The sequence below is a fragment of the Mesoplodon densirostris genome, chromosome 19, assembly GCF_025265405.1.
Source record: "Mesoplodon densirostris isolate mMesDen1 chromosome 19, mMesDen1 primary haplotype, whole genome shotgun sequence".
Taxonomy (NCBI): domain Eukaryota; kingdom Metazoa; phylum Chordata; class Mammalia; order Artiodactyla; family Ziphiidae; genus Mesoplodon; species Mesoplodon densirostris.
In genome coordinates, this window is record NC_082679.1 from 9,748,904 (window position 1) to 9,768,460 (window position 19,557).

The window sequence follows — 19,557 nt, forward strand, 5'->3', positions numbered from 1 at the left end:
TGAGACTGGAGATCCAGAGACCAGTGAGGAGGCTGAAAACTATTCTATGTAGCCCTAGGGCATAGAGCTCAGACCACTTGGTAGGACATATTTCCAGGAATAAAATTCTGCACAGGAGTCAGGAAGAGGATGCTAAATTAACATTTATTAAATTGAGCAATTTCTCTTTTAGTCTTTCATTGCCATTCTCCCAATCCTGCCAGTTGGGTATCCGCAGTTTACTGATGGGAAAACTGAGGTACAGCTTGCATATCCAGGAAATGACAGAGCCAAGATTTGAGTCCAGGTCTGTGTGACTCCACAGGCCTTGCTGCCGTTTATTAAGCCTGGCCCTGAGTGAAGAGTTTTTGCGTGAATTCATTTAGTCTTTTCAGCAGTACTATCCTGTAGGAGGGAGGGTCCTTATTTTGAAGATGAATGAAGGCTTAGAGAAGAATACTCCCTTGCCCGCAGCCAGATGGCCCAACTTGGACTCAGTGTCTCCTCCTCAGGTGCACAGGCAGAAGTGAAGGTAGCAGACCCATGCACCTACAGTCAATTAATCCAAGACAAAGGAGGCAAGAATACACAATGGAGAACAAAACAGTCTCTTCAACAAGTGGTGCTGGGAAAACTGGACAGCCACATGTAGCACAGTCAGATTAGAACATTTCCTCACACCATATACAAAACTAAATTCAAAATAGTTTAAAGACCTAAATGTAACACCTGAAACCATAAAACTCCTAGAAGAAACACTCTTTGACATAAATCGTAACAACATTTTCTTGGACCAGTCTCCTAAGGCAAAAGAAATAAAAGCAAAAGTAGGACTTCCCTGGTGGCGCAGTGGTTAAGAATCCACATGCCAATGCAGGGGACATGGGTTCAATCCCTGGCCCAGGAAGATCCCACAACCTGTGGAGCAACTAAGCCCATGTGCCTCAATTACTGAGCCTGTGCTCTAGAGCCCATGAGCCACAACTGCTGAGCCTGTATGCCACAACTACTGAAGCCTGCACTCCTAGAGCCCGTGCTCTGCAACAAGAGAGGCCACCGCAATGAGAAGCCCATGCACTGCAACGAAGAGTAGCCCCCGCTCGCCACAACTAGAGAAAGCCTGCACACAGCAATGAAGACCCAACGCAGCCAAAAATAAATAAATAAATAAAACAAAGAAATTTTTAAAAAATAAAATAAATGCAAAAGTAAATAAATGGGGTCTAATTAAACTTAAAATCTTTTGCTCAGCAAAGGAAACCATTGACAAAACCAAAAGACAACCTATGGAATGGGAGAAGGTATTTGCAAACAATGCAACCGACAAGGGGTTAATATCCAAAATATATAAATGGCTCATACAACTCAATATTTTTTTTAAAAAGCCCAATCCAATCCAAAAATGGGCAGAAGGCTTGGATAGACATTTTTCCAAAGAAGGCATACAAATGGTTAACAGGCATATGAAAAGATGCTCAACATCAGTAATTATTAGAGAAATGCAAATCAAAACCACAATGAAGTATTACCTCACACCTGTCAGAATGGCTATCATTTTTTATATATAAATTTATTTTATTTATTTATTTTTGGCTGCATTGGTCTTTCGTTGCTGCACGTGGGCTTTCTCTAGTTGCAGCGAGCAAGGGCTGCTCTTCGTTGCAGTGCACGTGCTTCTCATTGTGGTGGCTTGTTGCAAAGCACGAGCTCTAGGTACACAGGCTTCCATAGTTGTAGCACACGGGCTCAGTAGTTGTGGCTCGTGGGCTCTAGAGCGCGGGCTCAGTAGTTGTGGCGCACAGGCTTAGTTGCTCCACAGCATATGGGATCTTCACAGACCAGGGATCAAACCCATATCCCCTGCATTGGCAGGTGGATTCTTAACCACTGCACCACCAGGGAAGTCCCCAGAATGGCTATCATTAAGAAATCTGTAAATAACAAGTATTGGAGATGATGTGGAGAAAAGGGAACCCTTTTACACTGTTGTGGGAATAAAATAGTATGAAAGTTCCTTAAAAAATTAAAAATACAGCTATAAATTATCCAGCAATTCTACTCTTAGGCACATATGTGGAAAAAACAAAAACACTAATTTGGAAAGATACATGCACTCCAGTGTTCATAGCAGCACTATTTACAATAGCCAAGACATGGAAGCAACCCAAGTGCCCATCAACAGACGGTTGTGATTCTTCTGGGAAGAAGAGGGACCTCAGTCCTTGTCTTCTTTGAAGAAGGAATTCAGCACAGAGTCCAAGATTGTGAAACAGATAAAGCATTTAATACAAGCAAAGTACGTGTGGAAGAACACACGGGCGAACTTGGAGTGAGTTGCGTGCCAATAGGAAGGATTTAAGTTGCTTATATCGGGGCAGTCTTCCGGGTTGCCTCTGGCCAATCATCTCGCCTGTGTCCATATTTGGTCTGACTCAGGGTCCTTCCCGGTGGTGTGCATGCGCATCTCTCAGTGAAGGTGGATTCCAGCGTGAAGGTTTCTGGGAGGTTGGCAGGACAGATCCTGAGCTGGTGCCTCCTCCCTCCCTTTTTCCCTCCCCTAGACTGAGGACCTTCTCTGTGCATGTGTCAGGCCGGGGAAATCCCCTTCACCACAAGCATGAGAAGAATGTAGTGGCTTTGGCTTTTACCCAGGCAAGGCCCAATACTCCTGATGGTATCTTATCTCAAAGTATCAGCAGGAGACCGCTTGGAGCTGTTCAGCCTGGGGCCTCATCTATCTCCTACCTCAGCTGGGTTAAAAAGATATGAGATATATATGTATGTGTGTGTATATGTATAATGGAATATTACCTGGCCATAAAAAATAATGAAGTAGTGCCATTTGCAGCTTCATGGATGAACCTAGAGAATATTATGCTTACTGAAATAAGTCAGAAAGATAAATACAATATGATATCACCTATATGCAGAATCTAAAAAATAATACAAATGAATGTATATGCAAAACAGAAACAGACACACAGATACAGAACACCAACTGTGGTTACCAAAGGGGAGAGGGAAGTGGGAAGGGACAAATTAGGGGTATGGAATTAACAGATACAAACTATATATAAAATAGGTAAGCAACAAGGATGTACTGTAGAGCACAGGGAATTATACACATTATCGTGTAATAAACTATAATGGAGTATTATCTATCACTATGCTGTTCACCTGAAACTAACACAAAATTGTAAATCAACATACTTCAGAAAAAAGTAGAAGTGAAGGTAGCAGTATGCCACGTGGTATGATGTTATAAGTTTCAGCAGGGTGGCTAAGGGCAGATAAACAGGTTAGGTGAGTCCTGCCCTTTCCTTGGCTAAAGCACCCTGTTAAATTCTCTCCCCCTTGGGAGGAGCAGCATTCTCAGAGACAGTAAACATCAAACTTTAGTTAAGATATAAACTTCGAAACAGACAACGTTTTGACAAAATTTGGATGCTTATCGTGACTAAATACGGTAAATTTGAGGAAACCTGAAGGGAAGATGAGCTGTTCATCCACTCATTAAACATTCCCCGAGTGCCTTCTGGATGTCAGGTGCTGGGCTGGGCATTTCTGGGAGCCTGCCCTTAAGGAGCTACAGTCTCGCCTCCAGGCAGTGATAAAAGAGTTCCCTTGAAGCAGGGAGAGGCCAGAGGCCTCAAGGATCTTAAAAACAGTGAAACCAACCTTTTTGGTGAAAGGTCAGACAAGGCTGGGTGAAGCATATTTCTATATCCATTTTAGAAGCAAGGAGTTCTGCATCCATATTCTTTTTTTTTTTTTAATTCAACCTAGAATAAACAGCATCATGATGAGGGAAGCCCAGGGAGCTCTGGGAACCTAGAGGACGTGTCTGACGCAGCCTAGGTATCAGAGAGGGCTTCCTAGAGGAAGGAACACTCCAGGTGAGACCTAAAAGATGAATTGGGGCACAGTGGGAAAAGAGGAGTGGGGGAATGGTATCCCAGGCAGAGGTGAATTTAGGTGTGAGACGGAAGGGAAAGCAGAACGGGCCTGGGCCCAGCCCTTGTAGAGCGCATGATCCAGCGGGGGAGACAGATCTGTCACCAGTAACACCCAAGATTGATCAGGGTTGGGATGTCGGAGCCCAGGGAGCTGAGGCTGCCCAGAGTGGTCATCTGACCTAGTCCTGAAGAAGGAAATACCTGAGACGCACCTTGAAGAACAGCTAGGCATTAGCAGGCATTTAGGAGAGGAAATCAACAAAGTCAAAAGATGGTTCTTTGAAAAGATTAATACTTACTCGAGGGGAAAAACACAAACTTCCATTAAAAGGGATGAAAAATGACACATTAATTCGTTAATTCATCCTAATTCTAGGATGACAAGAGGATATTATGATCAATTTCAGCCAAAACATTTGGCAATGTAGGGGAAATGGACAATTTCCTTGAAAAACACAATTAACAATATTGACACAAGAAAAAATAGAGAATCTGAAATAGCCCTATATCTGTTAGAGACATTGAATCTATAATTTAAAACCTTCCCATAAAGAAAACCACAGGCTCAGACGGCTTCACTGGTAAATTCTTCCAAACATTTAAGAAAGAAATAATGTCATTACTCAAATTCTTCTAAATAATAGAGGAAGTGGAACACTTCCTTATTCATTTTATGAGTCCAGTAGAATACTGATACAACAACCTAACAAAGCCATTACAAGGAAGGAAAATTTTAGGCCAAGATCTCTTCTGAACATGGATTCAGATATCCTAAACAAAAATATTAGCAAATAGAATCCAGCATTACATAAGAAAGATAATAAATTATGACCTAGTGGGATTTATTCCAAGACTACAAGGTTGGTCTAGCATTTGAAAAGCAATCAGATATGTGTGGGTCTAGTTTTGGACAGTCTGTTCTTTCCCAGTCTTCTATTTGTCCATCCTCATACCAATACTATCTTAATTACTTTAGCTTTGTAGTGAGTCTTGAAATCTGATAGTGTAAATCTTCAAACTTTGTTCTTCTTAAAATTTTTCTATTCTTAGGACCTCTGCATTTCCTGTAAATTTTAGGATCAACTTGTTCCCAAGAACAGAAAAACTCGTTAAGATGTTTATTGCGATTGTCTGGGTGATGCAATGCCCTGTGACTCAGCAGTTTCACTCCTGGGAAACCTTTCTACTCTAGGCTCCCTAAATGTCCCTCAGTGGGGTATGGATGAATGAACTGGTCCATCTCTACAGTGGATGAACTGAACCACATGGCAGCACAGTGGATCTCACAGACATATTGCTGAACAAAAGAAGTCAGACCAGAAAGAGTACGAATATCTCTCATGAAGAAGACAGAATAGGGTTTAAAGAGAACATATCATCTATCGTAAGAGGTCAGAATAGTGACATTAGGGGTACTGACTGGAAGAGGGCTTGAAAGTGGGAGCCATTTGGAGTGTGGGAATGTTCTAGATCTTGATCTAGGTGATGCCTACATATTAAAAAATTATCCAGCTCTACAATTAACATCTGTGTACTTTGTATACGTTATATTTCACTAAAAAGGAAAAAAAAAAGAATGGATTTAGGGAGGTCACTGGAAAGAAAGTCATTTATATTACTCAATTGTATTTATATATACCAGCCCCAACCAAATTGAAAATGAAATTTAAAATACCATGACAGGGGGCCTCCCTGGTGGCGCAGTGGTTAAGAGTCCGCCTGCCGATGCAGGGGATACGGGTTCATGCCCCGGTCTGGGAGGATCCCATATGCCGCGGAGCGGCTGGGCCCGTGAGCCATGGCCGCTGGGCCTGCGCATCCGGAGCCTGTGCTCCACAACGGGAGAGGCCACAACAGTGAGAGGCCCGCATACCGCAAAAAGAAAAAAAATAAAAATAAAATAAAATAAAATACCATGACAGGGAATTCCCTGGCGGTCCAGTGGTTAGGACTCTGCACTTTGCAGGGGGCATGGGTTTGATCCCTGGTGGGGGAACTAAGATCCTGCAAGCCGGCGGCACAGCCCCCCCAAAAAAAATACCATGAAGAATAATGACAAAAAATACCATTACCTAGTAATAAGTAAAACCAAAGAGGTGTAAGACTTGCAGAGAAAATGAGAGGCTAAGTGGGGAGAGATACCACATTCGTGGATTGAAAGACTCGATGTTGGGAAGATGTCACTGTCCTGAAAGTGATCTGTAGACTCAGTGGAATTCGAACCAAAACTTAGGACAGTGGCTTTCAACCATGTTCCAGTCACACACATATTCGTACAGTCACATACAAAACAAGACCAAAAGTTTTGTGAAACAGTACTTTCCTTGAGTGCTTAAGATTGGCTTTGATGTTTTATTTTCTTTTTGTTGTTGTTGTATCTGTGAGCTTGGCTTGTTTTTATAAATTTACTTATTTAGTTTTGGCTGCGTTGGGTCTTCATTGCTGCGTGCAGGCTTTCTCTAGTTGTGGCGAGCAGGGGCTACTCTTTGTTGCAGTGCGCGGGCTTCTCATTGCGGTGGCTTCTCTTGTTGCAGAGCACGGGCTCTAGACACGGGAGCTTCAGTAGTTGTGGCTCACGGGCTCAGTAGTTGTGGCACACGGGCTTAGTTGCTCCGCGGCATGTGGGATCTTCCTGGACCAGGGCTCGAACCTGTGTCCCCTGCATTGGCAGGCGGATTCTTAAACACTGAGCCACCAGGGAAGTCCCGGTAGTTGTTTTTTAAATTCCACATATAAGTGAGATCATATGGTATTTGTCTTTCTCTGACTTACTTCACTTAGCGTAATGCCCTCAAAGTCCATCGAATATTTTCTGTTATGTTGCAAGAAGGGGGACCCCTTCCAGGGCCTGAGAGAGGGCTCTTGTCTAACATCTGGAAATGAATTGTCCGAGGAGACACACGTGCTGACAAAGCAAAAGACTTTATTGGGAAGGGGCGCCTGGGCGGAGAGCGGCAGGGTGAGGGACCCCAGGAGAACTGCTCCGCCACATGGCTCGCAGTCTCAGGTTATATGGTGATGGGGTTAGTTTCCGGGTTGTCTCTGGCTAATCACTCTGACTCAGGGTCCTTCCTGGTGGCACGCATCTCTCAGCCGGGATGGATTTCAGTGAGGAGGATTCTGGGAGGTTGGTGGGACATATTGTGTCCTCCCTCTTCCTTTCGACCCCTCCTGGGTTAGTTGTACAAGACATACTGTGGGCTGGCGTGTGCTCCCTCCTTTCAGCCCCTCCTGAATTCTCCCAGTCAGTTTTCGGTGGCAGCGCCTCATTCTTCTTTTTTTTTTTTTTTTTGCGGTACGCGGGCCCCTCACTGTTGTGGCCTCTCCCGCCACGGAGCACAGGCTCCGGACGCGCAGGCTCAACGGCCATGGCTCACGGGCCCAGCCGCTCCGCGGCATGTGGGATCCTCCCAGACCGGGGCATGAACCCGTGTCCCCTGCATCGGCAGGAGGACTCTCAACCACTGCGCCACCAGGGAAGTCCAGCACCTCGTTCTTTATCAGAACCTCCTGTTGCGAGACAACTCATGCAAGTGGTTATCATCGTGCCTGGCCGGGGCTGGCGGTTTCAGTCAAGGGTTCCCTAACAATTATATTCTTGATTATATTTTTACTGCTGGTTTGTGCAACCACATTGATCTCATGACCCACTCATGGCACAAGATCTGCAGTTTGCGAACTGTCATGCGAGGGAAGATCAAGTCATCCTAGAAAATCATTGTCCAGCTGAGAGCAAACTGACATGTGCTCTGTGGAATAAGCCTAGAGAAGCTGTCTGACCTGGATCCTGAGGACGCATCAAGGCGTCCAGGTGCTTCCTCCAGGTGGCCCCTCCCTAACACAGCCCATCACAGGGGCTCCTTTCTAGCTTGGTCACATCACACGGAACAGTGTTTCCACGACTGTCACCTTGTATGTGCCATTTATTTTCATTTTTCTGACTTGGCTGATGCACAGAGTACAAGGGGCGGTATTATAGCCACCGGACAGCCTGTATATTAAATCCTGATCATGTGAAAGGATGGTCTGGCCTAGGGAGATGTGGAGGGTGGAGAGGGGAAGAGGGGCTGCTCGTTTCCTCCCTGGCCATGTTGGGAGCTGAGGGAGATGGTGAAAAGAGTGTAAATACAAGAATAAGAAATATACAAATATACAAATCACTTGTAGGAGTGGGGAGCGGAGGGGTCCAGGGAAAGACAGGCTGCATGGGGAAGAACTGCTCATCTTTTATGGTGGGGCCGAGGGACCAACAGGAAATAGTTTTATAAATACAAGCAAATTTCCAGTTGGAAAACTCAGAAATAGAGATGAGCAACGTATGCTTATTATCAGATGTCAGGGAGAGGATGCTAGGAGACAAAAAGGCCTGTTAGGGCAAGATTTAGAGGTATGTTTGAGGGATCAGGACTAGGTGGGGGGACTACTTTGGCTATTTTCGTTTTTGTTCCAACTTATTCTTTTTTTTTTTTTTGGCCGTGTTGCTCGGCATGTGGCATCTTAGCTCCCCGACCAGGGATTGAACCCACGCCCTCAGCAGTGAGAGTGCGGAGTCCTAACCACTGGACCGCCAGGGAATTCCTGGCTTTTAATTTTATAGTTTAAGTACTTGATTTTCATGCAGTGCGTTACTTTTATTAGTGAAAAGAGTGGTAGTTTTTTGGGGTTTTGTTGTCTTTTAAGCAGCTCCTGATTGCTACATGGAGAACAGTTGCAGGGGGTGAGGCGGGGGCTGGCAGATGGGGAGGAAGCTGGGGCAGAGACCCATTGACGCAGTCAACGAGATGTACTGAGCGTCATCTGTGTGCCTGGCCTGGTTCTGGACGGTGCTAGGGACACAGCCATGGCTGTGACAGCCCTGGGTCCACCCTCGTGGGGCTCACAGTCCAGTGCGGAGACGGAGTGCAAACAACTGGCTGGATGACAGAATCATTCCCAGTTGTGATAGGCGCTTTGAAAAGAATACACAGACTGATGGGAGGGATGGAGGGTCCCTGAATAGGGAGGTCAAGAAGGGGACATTGGTCAGAGCTGGGACAGAGCCTGGACCAGAACAGTGGAAGGGAATGTGGTGTTAAGAAGCAGCAGGGCTGGTGTATGGTCATCATCTCCCTCTTACGGAGGAGCCTCAAAATGAACTGTCATCGCCCACACAGTAGGTGGCAGAGCCCCACGTGGACCTCAGGATGACCTGATGCTGGGACCTCAGTGTGGGAGGGTCCTTCGCAGCCTGGACCCCAGGAACCCCACAGCACCAGGGCCTACGTAACAATTGGTAGTAATGGTGACCGCAGCAGCTGGCATACTGAGAGGGCCCTGGGTACACTCCTCGGATCCTACCACCGGCTCCAGGCAGAGCTTCTCAAACATTTTTCTACTTAAAAAAAAATTTCGTTTCATGAAACAAACAAAAACATTTTTAAAATTTTACTCCTTTAAAAAATTGAAAAGTTATATACCGTCTAGTGCATTTTCAAGTTGACAGCTAAAACTTCTGTTCATAAGTTCAAGTACCTGCAAAGGATATATTGGGTTGGCCAAAAAGTTCTGTAACATCTTATGGAAGGGCTTCCCTGGTGGCTCAGTGGCTAAGAATCGGCCTGCCAGTGCAGAGGACATGGGTTCGAGCCCTGGTCCAGGAAGATCCCCCATGCCGCGGAGCAACTAAGTCCGTGTGCCACAACTACTGAGCCTGCGCTCTAGAGCCCGCAAGTTACAACTACTGAGCCCGCGTGCCACAACTACTGAAGCCCGCGCACCTAGAGCCTGTGCTCCGCAACAAGAGAAGCCACCGCAATGAGAAGCCTGCGCACCACAACTTAGAGTAGCTCCCGCTCGCTGCAACTAGAGAAAGCCCGCGCACAGCAATGAAGACCCAACACAGCCAAAAATTAATTAATTAATTACTTAAAAACAAAAAACATCTTATGGAAAAACCCAAGCGAACTTTTTGTCCAGCCCAGTAATTTCTGGTGTGTTAAGAATACTGAAATTTTTAAGCACCCGGAGCATCCTTTCTTTGAAGTATCTAATGCAATCCACATACTCTTGTGATGTGGTGCCTGCCAATGTCCAGTTTATAAGAAAAAAAAAATGAGCAAGCTCTTCTTTTACAGTCGGAAATTTTACATTGTTCCTTTTTGTCCTTGAACTTATATTTACAGTTCCCTTTCCCACAGAATTCTATCTAATAAATGATGTGTCAGCAATCAAAATATGTACAGAAGTTCAATTTTTAATTTGTTTAATTTCCTGAGACCATAAGATTCTAAATGTTAAAATATTTTCTCCTGGATTGAATTACCTTTAAGATTATTAGTCTACAATTAATTTAAAACATTTTATATTTTATGCATTTTCATGGATAATTATTAAACGTTAAAAGTAAAATGATAGGAAGTGAATCTCCAAATGAGCTAGAAAACAGGGCATCCCCAATAATCCCACGTATCCTTGGATGAATGTTAACTATTACAGGAGTGAGTCAGGGTTCAGCATCAATTCGGCCTTGGTTTCTAAGACTCAAATGCTGAGAATCTTCCTTCACAAAGGAACAGCTGGGCAAGCAAGTTTTTGTTCCAGCAGCATCAGTCAGCTCTGAGCTTCTTCCGAGGTATGTGCCCAAAACCTCACCGTGAAGAGCTCACGGCTCTTATCAGCTCCATCTCCAGGGCCGGTGAAGATCTCGGATGGGAGGCACCAGACTTGCGAAGAGGGTTGGTCACCCTGTGCTCACAGTCTCTTAGCGTCGATTCCTACATTTCTTTTTTTTTTTTTTTTTGCGGTACGCGGGCCTCTCACTGTGGTGGCCTCTCCCGTTGCGGAGCACAGGCTCCGGACGCGCACGGGCCCAGCCGCTCCGTGGCATGTGGGATCTTCCCAGACCGGGGCACGAACCCGTGTCCCCTGCATCGGCAGGCGGACTCTCAACGACTGCGCCACCAGGGAAGCCCCCGATTCCTACATTTCTGTTGCCCTTTCTTTGGATCCAGGAGGTCCCTGTCCGTTGCAGCCCTGATTTTGCATTTGGGGAAGATCTGGAAAGAAAGGGGGTCTGCCTTCTTGGCAGTGGGTGGGGCGACGGTGCCAGGGGAGGTGGCTCAAGGGGCAAGCAGAAGGATCTAAGCTTCCAGCAGTTGACCCTTTCTTTACACCTTCCTGGGAGTTTGCAGCCTGGGAGCTCCTAGTGACCTTCCAGGGGCTTGGTCCCCAGTCTCAGGACCTCCCCTGTGGGGCAGAGTTTCTCATTCCTGGCTCCTTGCCAGAATTTTCTGGGAGACTTAAAAAGATGCTCTGGGGGCTTCCCTAGTGGCGCAGTGGTTGGGAATCTGCCTGCCAATGCAGGGAACACGGGTTCGAGCCCTGGTCCGGGAGGATCCCACATGCCGCGGAGCAGCTAAGCCCATGCGCCACAACTACTGAGCCTGAGCTCTAGAGCCCGCACATGACAATGAGAGGCCCACGCACTGCAACAAAGAGTAGTACCCACTCACCGCAATTAGAGAAAGCCCGGGCACAGCGGCGAAGACCCAATACAGCCAAAAATAAAAAATAAAAAAAAACAAATTAAAAAAAAAAAAAAAAAAAGATGCTCTGAAGTTCACCCCAGGTGGGGTGACTGGCATTCCTGGGACCAGGCCAGGTGCAGGGGTCTTATTTAAAGTGCCCCCTGGTGGGGCTTCCCTGATGGCGCAGTGGTTGAGAGTCCGCCTGCCGATGCAGGGGACACGGGTTCATGCCCCGGTCCGGCAAGATCCCACATTCCGCGGAGCGGCTAAGCCCGTGAGCCATGGCCGCTGAGGCTTTACATCCGGAGCCTGTGCTCCGCAACGGGAGAAGCCACAACAGTGAGAGGCCCGCGTACCGCAAAAAATAAATAAATAAATAAATAAATAAAGTACCCCCTGGTGATTTTGGCTGCTGTGTCCCCATTTCTCCCACCTGGACACCAAGGCATGGAGGGGCGGGGTTGGCAGGGGGCTCCCAGTGCATGACCTGACCCCTCTCTTCCCCCGCAGTGTACCACTGGGTGGAGATGCGGACCAAGATGCGCATCATGGGCTTCCGGGGCACGGTCATCAAGCCGCTGAACGAGGAGGCGGCCGCCGAGCTGGGCGCCGAGCTGCTGGGCGAGGCCACCGTCTTCCTCGTGGGCGGCGGCTGCCTGGTGCTGGAGTACTGGCGCCACCAGACGCACCAGCGTCACAAGGAAGAGGAGCAGTGCGCCGCCTGGGACGCGATGCGGGACGAGGTGGGCCGCCTGGCGCTGGCGCTGGAGGCCCTGCAGGCGCAGGTGCAGGCGGCGCCGCCGCGGGGCGCCCTGGAGGAGCTGCAGGCGCAGATGCAAGAGGTGCGCGCCCAGCTCTGCGCCCCGCACCCGCCGCCCGCGCCCCAGGCAGCATCCACATCCCAGGAAGTGTCCTCCTCCGAGGGAAAGGAGCCGGCCGAAGCCTGAACTTAGACGTGGCCTTCTCCCTGCGTTGCCCCTACCTGTGCTGGCCCAGTGGAAACCACCGGGATGTGGATGGAACTTGAATTAGGTCACCCCATACTGAGCCGTGGTACCTTCCCCTGCGACCAGCCCCCAGCCCGTGAAGCGTTCCAACATAGCCCCCTCCAACCTCTAGCTCATTTGGTACAGTCTGCACTGCTGTCTCTCCAGTCCACTCCAAACCACACAGACCTATGGGGTCCCAGCCAGCAGGACAACATGCTCACTCCTCTGGCAGAAGAAAAAATGGAACCGGACTTGAGCCAAATCAACCTATCAGCCCTCCATTTACCTGAGCAGTGTTACTTTTCCCTGGGACTCTTACATCGGAATACCTCCTTCCCTTTGTCAGTTGGTACAGGCTGTCTTAAGGAAACGCAGTGTCTTTCAGTGAGCTTCTGCCTCTCCCACCTTCTAAGGTGGGCTTTCTCTGGGCATCACTCCTCTTATGAGGGAAAAAAAAAGGGATCTTGGCTTGCAGTTGACCCATCTAATATTACACCTTTCACCTTAACCTGATCCGTGGTACCTTCTCCTGAGACACTCAAATGGAATATTCCAACAGAACCCCCCTCATTCTTCAGTCTACGGCACAACCCACTGGAATGGCTCTGCAGGGTCTTCTGGTAATGCCCTACCAACCCTGCCTCTGGTGGAAAATTTGATCTTGTCTGTGGCTAGTCCGACCTGTCTTTCAGCCTCAGCCCCCTGTTAACCTGTCCTCAGAGTCCCTGGGCCTTTCCTGACGTGTCCTTTCCTACCTTCCCCACTGTCTTCTTCAGTGGCCTCTCTCAGGGGACTGCCGGCCATGACCAGAGCCCCCATGTTCCATCAAATCTATAGATCTCTGTGCTGTTATTGCCTTCCTTCCCTGCAGCTCTGGACTGGTCCAGCTGTCCCCCTCCTGCCTCCATAACCCCCTCTATCCCACTGGGCTAGGCCACCAGTTGGTCTTACTTTTGTTATTTAGTTTCTTGGGCTGCCATAGCAAATGACCACAAACTCGGTGGCTTAAAACAACAGGAGTTTATTCTTTCACAGTTCTGGAGGCCAGAGATCTGAAATCAAGGTGTTCGCAGGGTCACGCTCCCTCCACAGGCTCTAGGGGAGGATCCTTCCTGGCCTCTTCAGCTTCTGTTGGCCTCAGGCATTCCTTGGCTTGGGGCCCCCTATCTCCAGTCTCTGCCTCCATCTTCACATGGCCTTCTTTTGCTCTCTGTCTCTTGGAAAGACTCCTGTCATTGGATTTAGGGCTTACCCTAAATCTAGGATGATTTCACTTTGAAATCCTTAACTGAATTACATCTACAAAGACCCTTTTTCCACATAAGCTCCCATAACTTTCCCTGGGTTAGGATGTGGACACATCTTTTGGTGGGCCACCATTCAACCCACTGCACCTCCCCACCCTAGGAGTACGCTGGGACTCCTGCCAACCCCGTGGGGCATTCAGGGAACCACAAGGGTGAGAGGAACAGTCCAGGAACCACCATTCATTACCTGGAGTCTCTTCCAGGACTCACCTCTGAAGCGGGAGGGGTCTGGGCCCCAGCAGTCTGCATTCTGTCTTTCAGACTGTAGATGTTTCCCAATTGAAAGAGCCCTGGAGAGAGGAAGTCATCGGAAGGATGTGTCAGAGAATCATGATCTGATCTCCAAAATGAGTATAAGCCTCGTTAAAATTAGGAGAGAAGCTGAGAGAGTTCTGATGGGGGTGAGTGGTAGAGGATCATCCAAGATGGGGAAACTGAGGCCCAGCGGAAGCAAAGGGACTTGCCCAAGGCCAACAAGCCAGTGAGGTGAAGCAGTAAGAGCAGAGGCAGGGAGGGAGATGGAGAAGGGCTGCAGGGTGCTCGAGGGTACTGGTACAGGGCAGGGAGGAAGATGAGAGGGGGGCGGATTACTGGGAGAGGGGCAGAGATCTCTACACAGAGGCCAGAGGCACCCCAGGGGCAGCACTGAGAGTGGGGGGGGCACAGTTCTCTGTCGGAACAGCCCCAGATTACACCCAAGATCTTAGCATTTAATGAATGAGGTTAGATCCATTCCACCTGGGCCCGTTTCCCAGCAGCTCTAGGTGAAGTGGGAGGGGCCAGCTTTCTCTCCCTTCCTCTCTCACCTCACTTCCCCAGCAGAGTGAAAATACTCTGAACACAAGACCTACCCAGAGAGAAAACCAAGAAACCAGGGTTCTGAAACAACATCTTAATTCCTTCTAGAAGAGCCCCCTCTGGTGTAGAGGGAGCTGAGGGAGGTGGGCCCCAGGTAGGGGTGTCTTTAAAATTGGAAGTGACTTGAGTGGGTTAAATGACGAGGGGAAGAAGGCAAGAGACAGAGTGACCACTGGGTGATGGGGAGATTGATGGAGCCGGGTGAGCAGGCTTAGTGCCTGTTGCCATGGTTACCCCAGGGAAGTCCACTCTGGCACTGACACATGTCTGGAGCACGGGTTGCTGGAGGCCAGGGACTGTTTTACTGCCCTCCCCACATCATGTCAATAAGGTGTGGTCATTATCAAAATAGGTGGAGTTTATTGAGCTCTGGTTAGGTGCGGGGCACTGTTCTAAGTGCTTTACCTAGTCCCCATAACATTTTCTTTGTTGCCTTGATGAGGAAACCGAGGCACAGAGAGGGAATATCACCTACCCAAGGTCACACAGGCAGGGAAGAAGCAGGGGGGAGGTGTGAAGACAGGCAGCCTGGGTCAGAACCCGTAACCCCTGCGCCATCCTGACCGTGACGTAGTGCTGCTCTCACATCTCCGAGACTCAAAACTCAGCCCTGACGTGTACTTAATGTGTGGCGAGACCTCGTGGGATGCATCCGCTTCACCCACTGGGTGGGGGTGGGATCAGCATGTGTGGAAGTGGAAGAGTCCCCTCTCAAAATGCACCAGGCCAGAGGGTGCTTCATTGCTCGGGTTTCCTGCTAGCTAACATTTTGTATACATTTGTGACTTGGGGAGAGGGGTTAGAATAAATTTGTAATCCAAATTGGTTGTCTTCAAGTTGATGCATTTTTTCCCCATATTTAAAAAAAGCCCCAAAAGGGCATCATCCACCCGCTCGCTAGACAAATGTTGACTGAGCACCTGCTGCGTGCCTGGCCCCATTCTAATAGCTGGGAGTCAGCCAGGAACAAGACAAGGTCATCGCCACCACGGAGCCAACATCTAGTGGAGGGAAGCAGACAAAGAAAAATGATCCAGTGTCGGGGTGATGAGGGCTGAGAAGAAAGAGTTCGGGAGTAATAGGGATGGCTGATTTCGATCAGGTCCTCAGGGAGGAGGTGACCCTCAGAGGAGCTGCCAGAGAGCATTGTTAGTATCTACAGAGGCCCTGAGGCAGGCGTGGGGATCAGCCTTTCCCTGGAACAGCTTGAGGATCTGCTCTCAGAATTCAGCCGGGGTTAGGGGACCAAGGGCCTGGCACTGCCTGTCTTTGGGAACAAAGATTTATTGGGACATAGCCACACCCATGTGTTGATGTATATTTTTTATGGTTGCTTTTGCACGGCAATGACAGATTTGAGTCATTTGCGATAAATACCACGTGGCCTTCAAAGATGCAAATATTTACTGTCAAGGCCTTTCCGTAAAGAGTTTACGGACCCTAGAACAGAGTAAGCAAGGGGAGAAGGATGGGTGAGGGGCTCGGGCACAAAGGCTGGCCCCCTTTTGCCTCCATTGGCACAGCTCTGGAGGGTCTTACCAGCTCTGATGCCCCATCGGGCCTCCCTGTCCGCTCCCGCTTCCGTCATTCCCCACCCACAGGAGCTACTCCCTGGAGATGCTGTGATAACCCTGCTGTTCGAAGATCTCAGACTCTCCCCTTCAGTCTACGGCAGCAAGGCGCAATGAGACGCATAGTTTATATAGTCCACCATATTCATATTTATATAATAATTCACAATTCACCCTATATACGTAGGATAAACGCTGTGTAATTCATGCATTATGTGACATAATGGAATATAATGCCACATATAATGGAATATAAAAATATTTTTTGTGTAATATGTCACATGACATTATATATTCCATGTTGTGTGTGTATATATTTACCATTGGAATGAAAATTTCGCAAATAACTAATATGTGCAGTGCAGTTTGATATTTCCTGTTGTATTGCATTTCATGAAGAAAAACTACAGCTGTATATATATGTATCATATATACCTAATATGTATGATAACCATATAAAATCTATTGTGTATTATATAACACATGATACTATATATTAACATCATATATTATATATCATATATTACATATCTTGTTAGAACAAAAGTTTCGCTAAACAATAATTGCCCCTACCGTGTGCAACGCACTCTGTTACTTTCTATTCACTTTTATTCTATTTCATAAAGAAAAGCATACACATATGTATGGCTTATACAAACCTACGTAAAGCGGGCTGCCTTGGGCCACGGCGAAGACTTTGGCTTTTACTGTGGGGTGAGCAGGAGCCACGGGAGGTGCTCTGAGCAGAAGAGGGATGTGAGCTGGCTTAGTTTTAACAGGATCCCCAGACACACTATGGGGGGCAAAGGTGGAAGCCGCCAGCCCGGCGAAGAGGCAGCTGTGATTGTCCAAGCGGGAGGCGATGGTGGCTGGACCAGGCGGAGACAGTGGAGGTAGACAGAAGTGGGATTCTGGGCATATTAATGTATCAGAGATGGAGCAGACAGGATTTACTGAGTGATGGGAGGTGGGGAGTTATTGATGGCTTCAAGTTTTTGCTCTGTGTGTGGACAAGGGACATACTGGTGCTGAGATGGTGAGGCTGTGTGAGGAGATAGGGATAGCCTTGCCCTTCCCTAGCCCCTGGTCGCCTCAGATCTGGGAGCCCTCTGGCAGGCTTTGGTTATTTGTTCTGAATTGCAGCCAGCGGGGGCTGGAAAGACAGTCCTGGTCTCTCTCCTTGCGCTGTGAAACTGACATTCTTTTATCTCGCAGGCGCCTCCATCAGGCCATGCTACTGCAGTCCATTTGGGACGTCCTGGAGGAAGGAGGCAACTGGAGGTGGTGGGCTCGGACTTGGGACTCTGGTCTTAGGTCTCCCCTCACCCCTGGAATGGCAGCGCCCAGGCCAGGCTTCCCAGAGGCGCCTCCACTAAGTAAGGGCTGATATGGACCTGGGGCCGGGGGTACCGTGAGGTCCGTGACGTCCAAGATGCCTGCCTTACTCGGAGGCCACATCCTTGTGCCTTGATACTTATTATATTTTGATAGTCTCTTCCTAGAGTTCAGCCATTCCAGAGAAACCAAAGTCCCCTCCCTGAAAGGAATCCTGTCTCTGGTTTGGGGGCAATGTTGGCAGAACCCTTTTGGGAGTGATCTGGCCATGCCACCTTTGTGGGCATGGACGCTGTCCCCCTCTTCCCTCTTGTGAGCGATCTGCACACACCTCTCTGGCCAGCATGAGCGTTTCCTCAGGGAGATGCCAAGTGCTAAAGAACCGCATAGGTTACAAACATTTATAGTTAATACAAAAATGCCCCCTAAAAGCTCTGCGAAGTGTCAGAGGAACTGTCAACACTTGGAATTATCAAACTTAAAAAATTTTCAGCCGAAACAAGTGCACAGTAGAATTTCATTATTCTTTTAATTTGCATTTTCTTGTTTTACCTGTAGGCTGAGCGTCTTTTCGGCCATTTATTGGACGTTTGTTCTGCTTTTGAAAAATGCCTGTTTTCATTGTCTGAAATTAATGTCGTTTCTGGTGTGTTTTGTCCTACTGAAGTTTTTTTCATTTTTAAGTAACTGAATCTATGAGCACTTGTTTTTTCTGTTTTATTTGAGAAGGGCTTCTCAACCCCAAGAATTTATATCTCCAACTCCCTTCTTCTAATATTTGTATCGACGTTTTCTTTGTGCTTGTCATTCACTGAGCTTGTGTTGCATTGTGTTTTGGTTCCTAATGAGTATAACGTTGGGATGTCTGTTCTTCAGTTTCTAAACGTATGGCTGGCTGACATCTCGAAGTGCACGGAATGGCCCATCCTTTCCCTCCTCACCTGAGACTGGACAGCAGCGTTCGCTGTGTTCCCCGGACATAAGTACCCTTTTCTCAATCCTGTTCTGTCAACCGTTTGTCTGTCCTGCACCAACACCAGGTCTTCTGAATGCCAAGAGCTTGAAAATATTTTTTGGTCTCTTCAAGGCAACCTGCCAGTCTTGTTCTTATTTTCAAACTTATCTGAGTTATTCCTGTGCCTTTGCTCCTTGATATGCATTTTTGAAGATTAATAGACTTTACTTTTTGAGCAGTTTTAGGCTTATAGAAAAATGGAGCGGAAAGTACAGAGAATTCCCACATATCTCCTCCCCCCATAGGCGCACGTAGTTGCCCCTGTTACTAACATCTTGCGTTAGTGTGTACATTTGTTACAGTTGAGAAGCAAATATTGATATATTACTAAAGTCAGTAGTTTACATTAAGGTTCACTCTTGGTGTCGTATATTCCGTGGGTTTGGACAAATGTATAATGACATGTATCCACCATTATAATGTCATACAGAATGGTTTTGCTGCCCTGGCCTCTCCCGTTGCGGAGCACAGGCTCCGGACGCGCAGGCTCAGCGGCCATGGCTCACGGGCCCAGCCGCTCCGCGGCATGTGGGATCTTCCCGGATCGGGGCACAAACCCATGTCCCCTGCATTGGCAGGCGGACTCTTAACCACTGCGCCACCAGGGAAGCCCGAGAGTCATATCTTTGAATCTCCTTGTGTCAGGGTTCCTCCAAACCACCCTCAGACCCAATGATTTGCTAAGAAGGACTCATAGGACTCAGAAAAGCTGATATACACATGGTTATAATTTATTGCAGTGGAAGGATACAGATTACATTCAACAAAGGAAAAGATACATGGGGTGAAGTCCAGGTGCAGAGGGAACAGCTTGTGCAAAGGCCCAGAGATGGGAGTGAGGAGGGATGTGCAAAAAAAAAAAAGAGATTTCGTGGCTTAGTCCTGGAGTTTAGTGGGCAGGACGAGGGGCCGGTGACCAGATCATATGGGGCCTGGGGCTATGGAAAGGAAGGTATGGCTCCAGGCCTTTCGTGACTTGGGAGCTGAGGGCACTGGATGGCCTGGAGTTCAAGGAGTCAGTATCAAAAGGAATCCCATTCCG

At 47.9% G+C, this 19,557-nt stretch overlaps 1 protein-coding gene across 3 annotated transcripts in view; it reads left to right on the top strand.

Annotated features, from left to right (window-relative positions):
• The window catches only part of OPA3 (outer mitochondrial membrane lipid metabolism regulator OPA3), a 49,491-nt gene that overhangs the window by 18,831 nt on the left and 11,103 nt on the right, over nt 1-19,557 (top strand). For 2 of the 3 annotated variants that reach the window (XM_060084130.1, XM_060084133.1), the window contains exon 2: nt 11,951-15,388. The exons of the other annotated variant lie outside the window; for it this stretch is intronic. In XM_060084130.1, coding sequence (XP_059940113.1) covers nt 11,951-12,387 — 437 coding nt within the window. In that variant the 3' untranslated portion in view covers nt 12,388-15,388. Of the gene's footprint in view, nt 1-11,950; nt 15,389-19,557 lie in introns of those variants that run through there. 3 annotated transcript variants of the gene reach the window in all.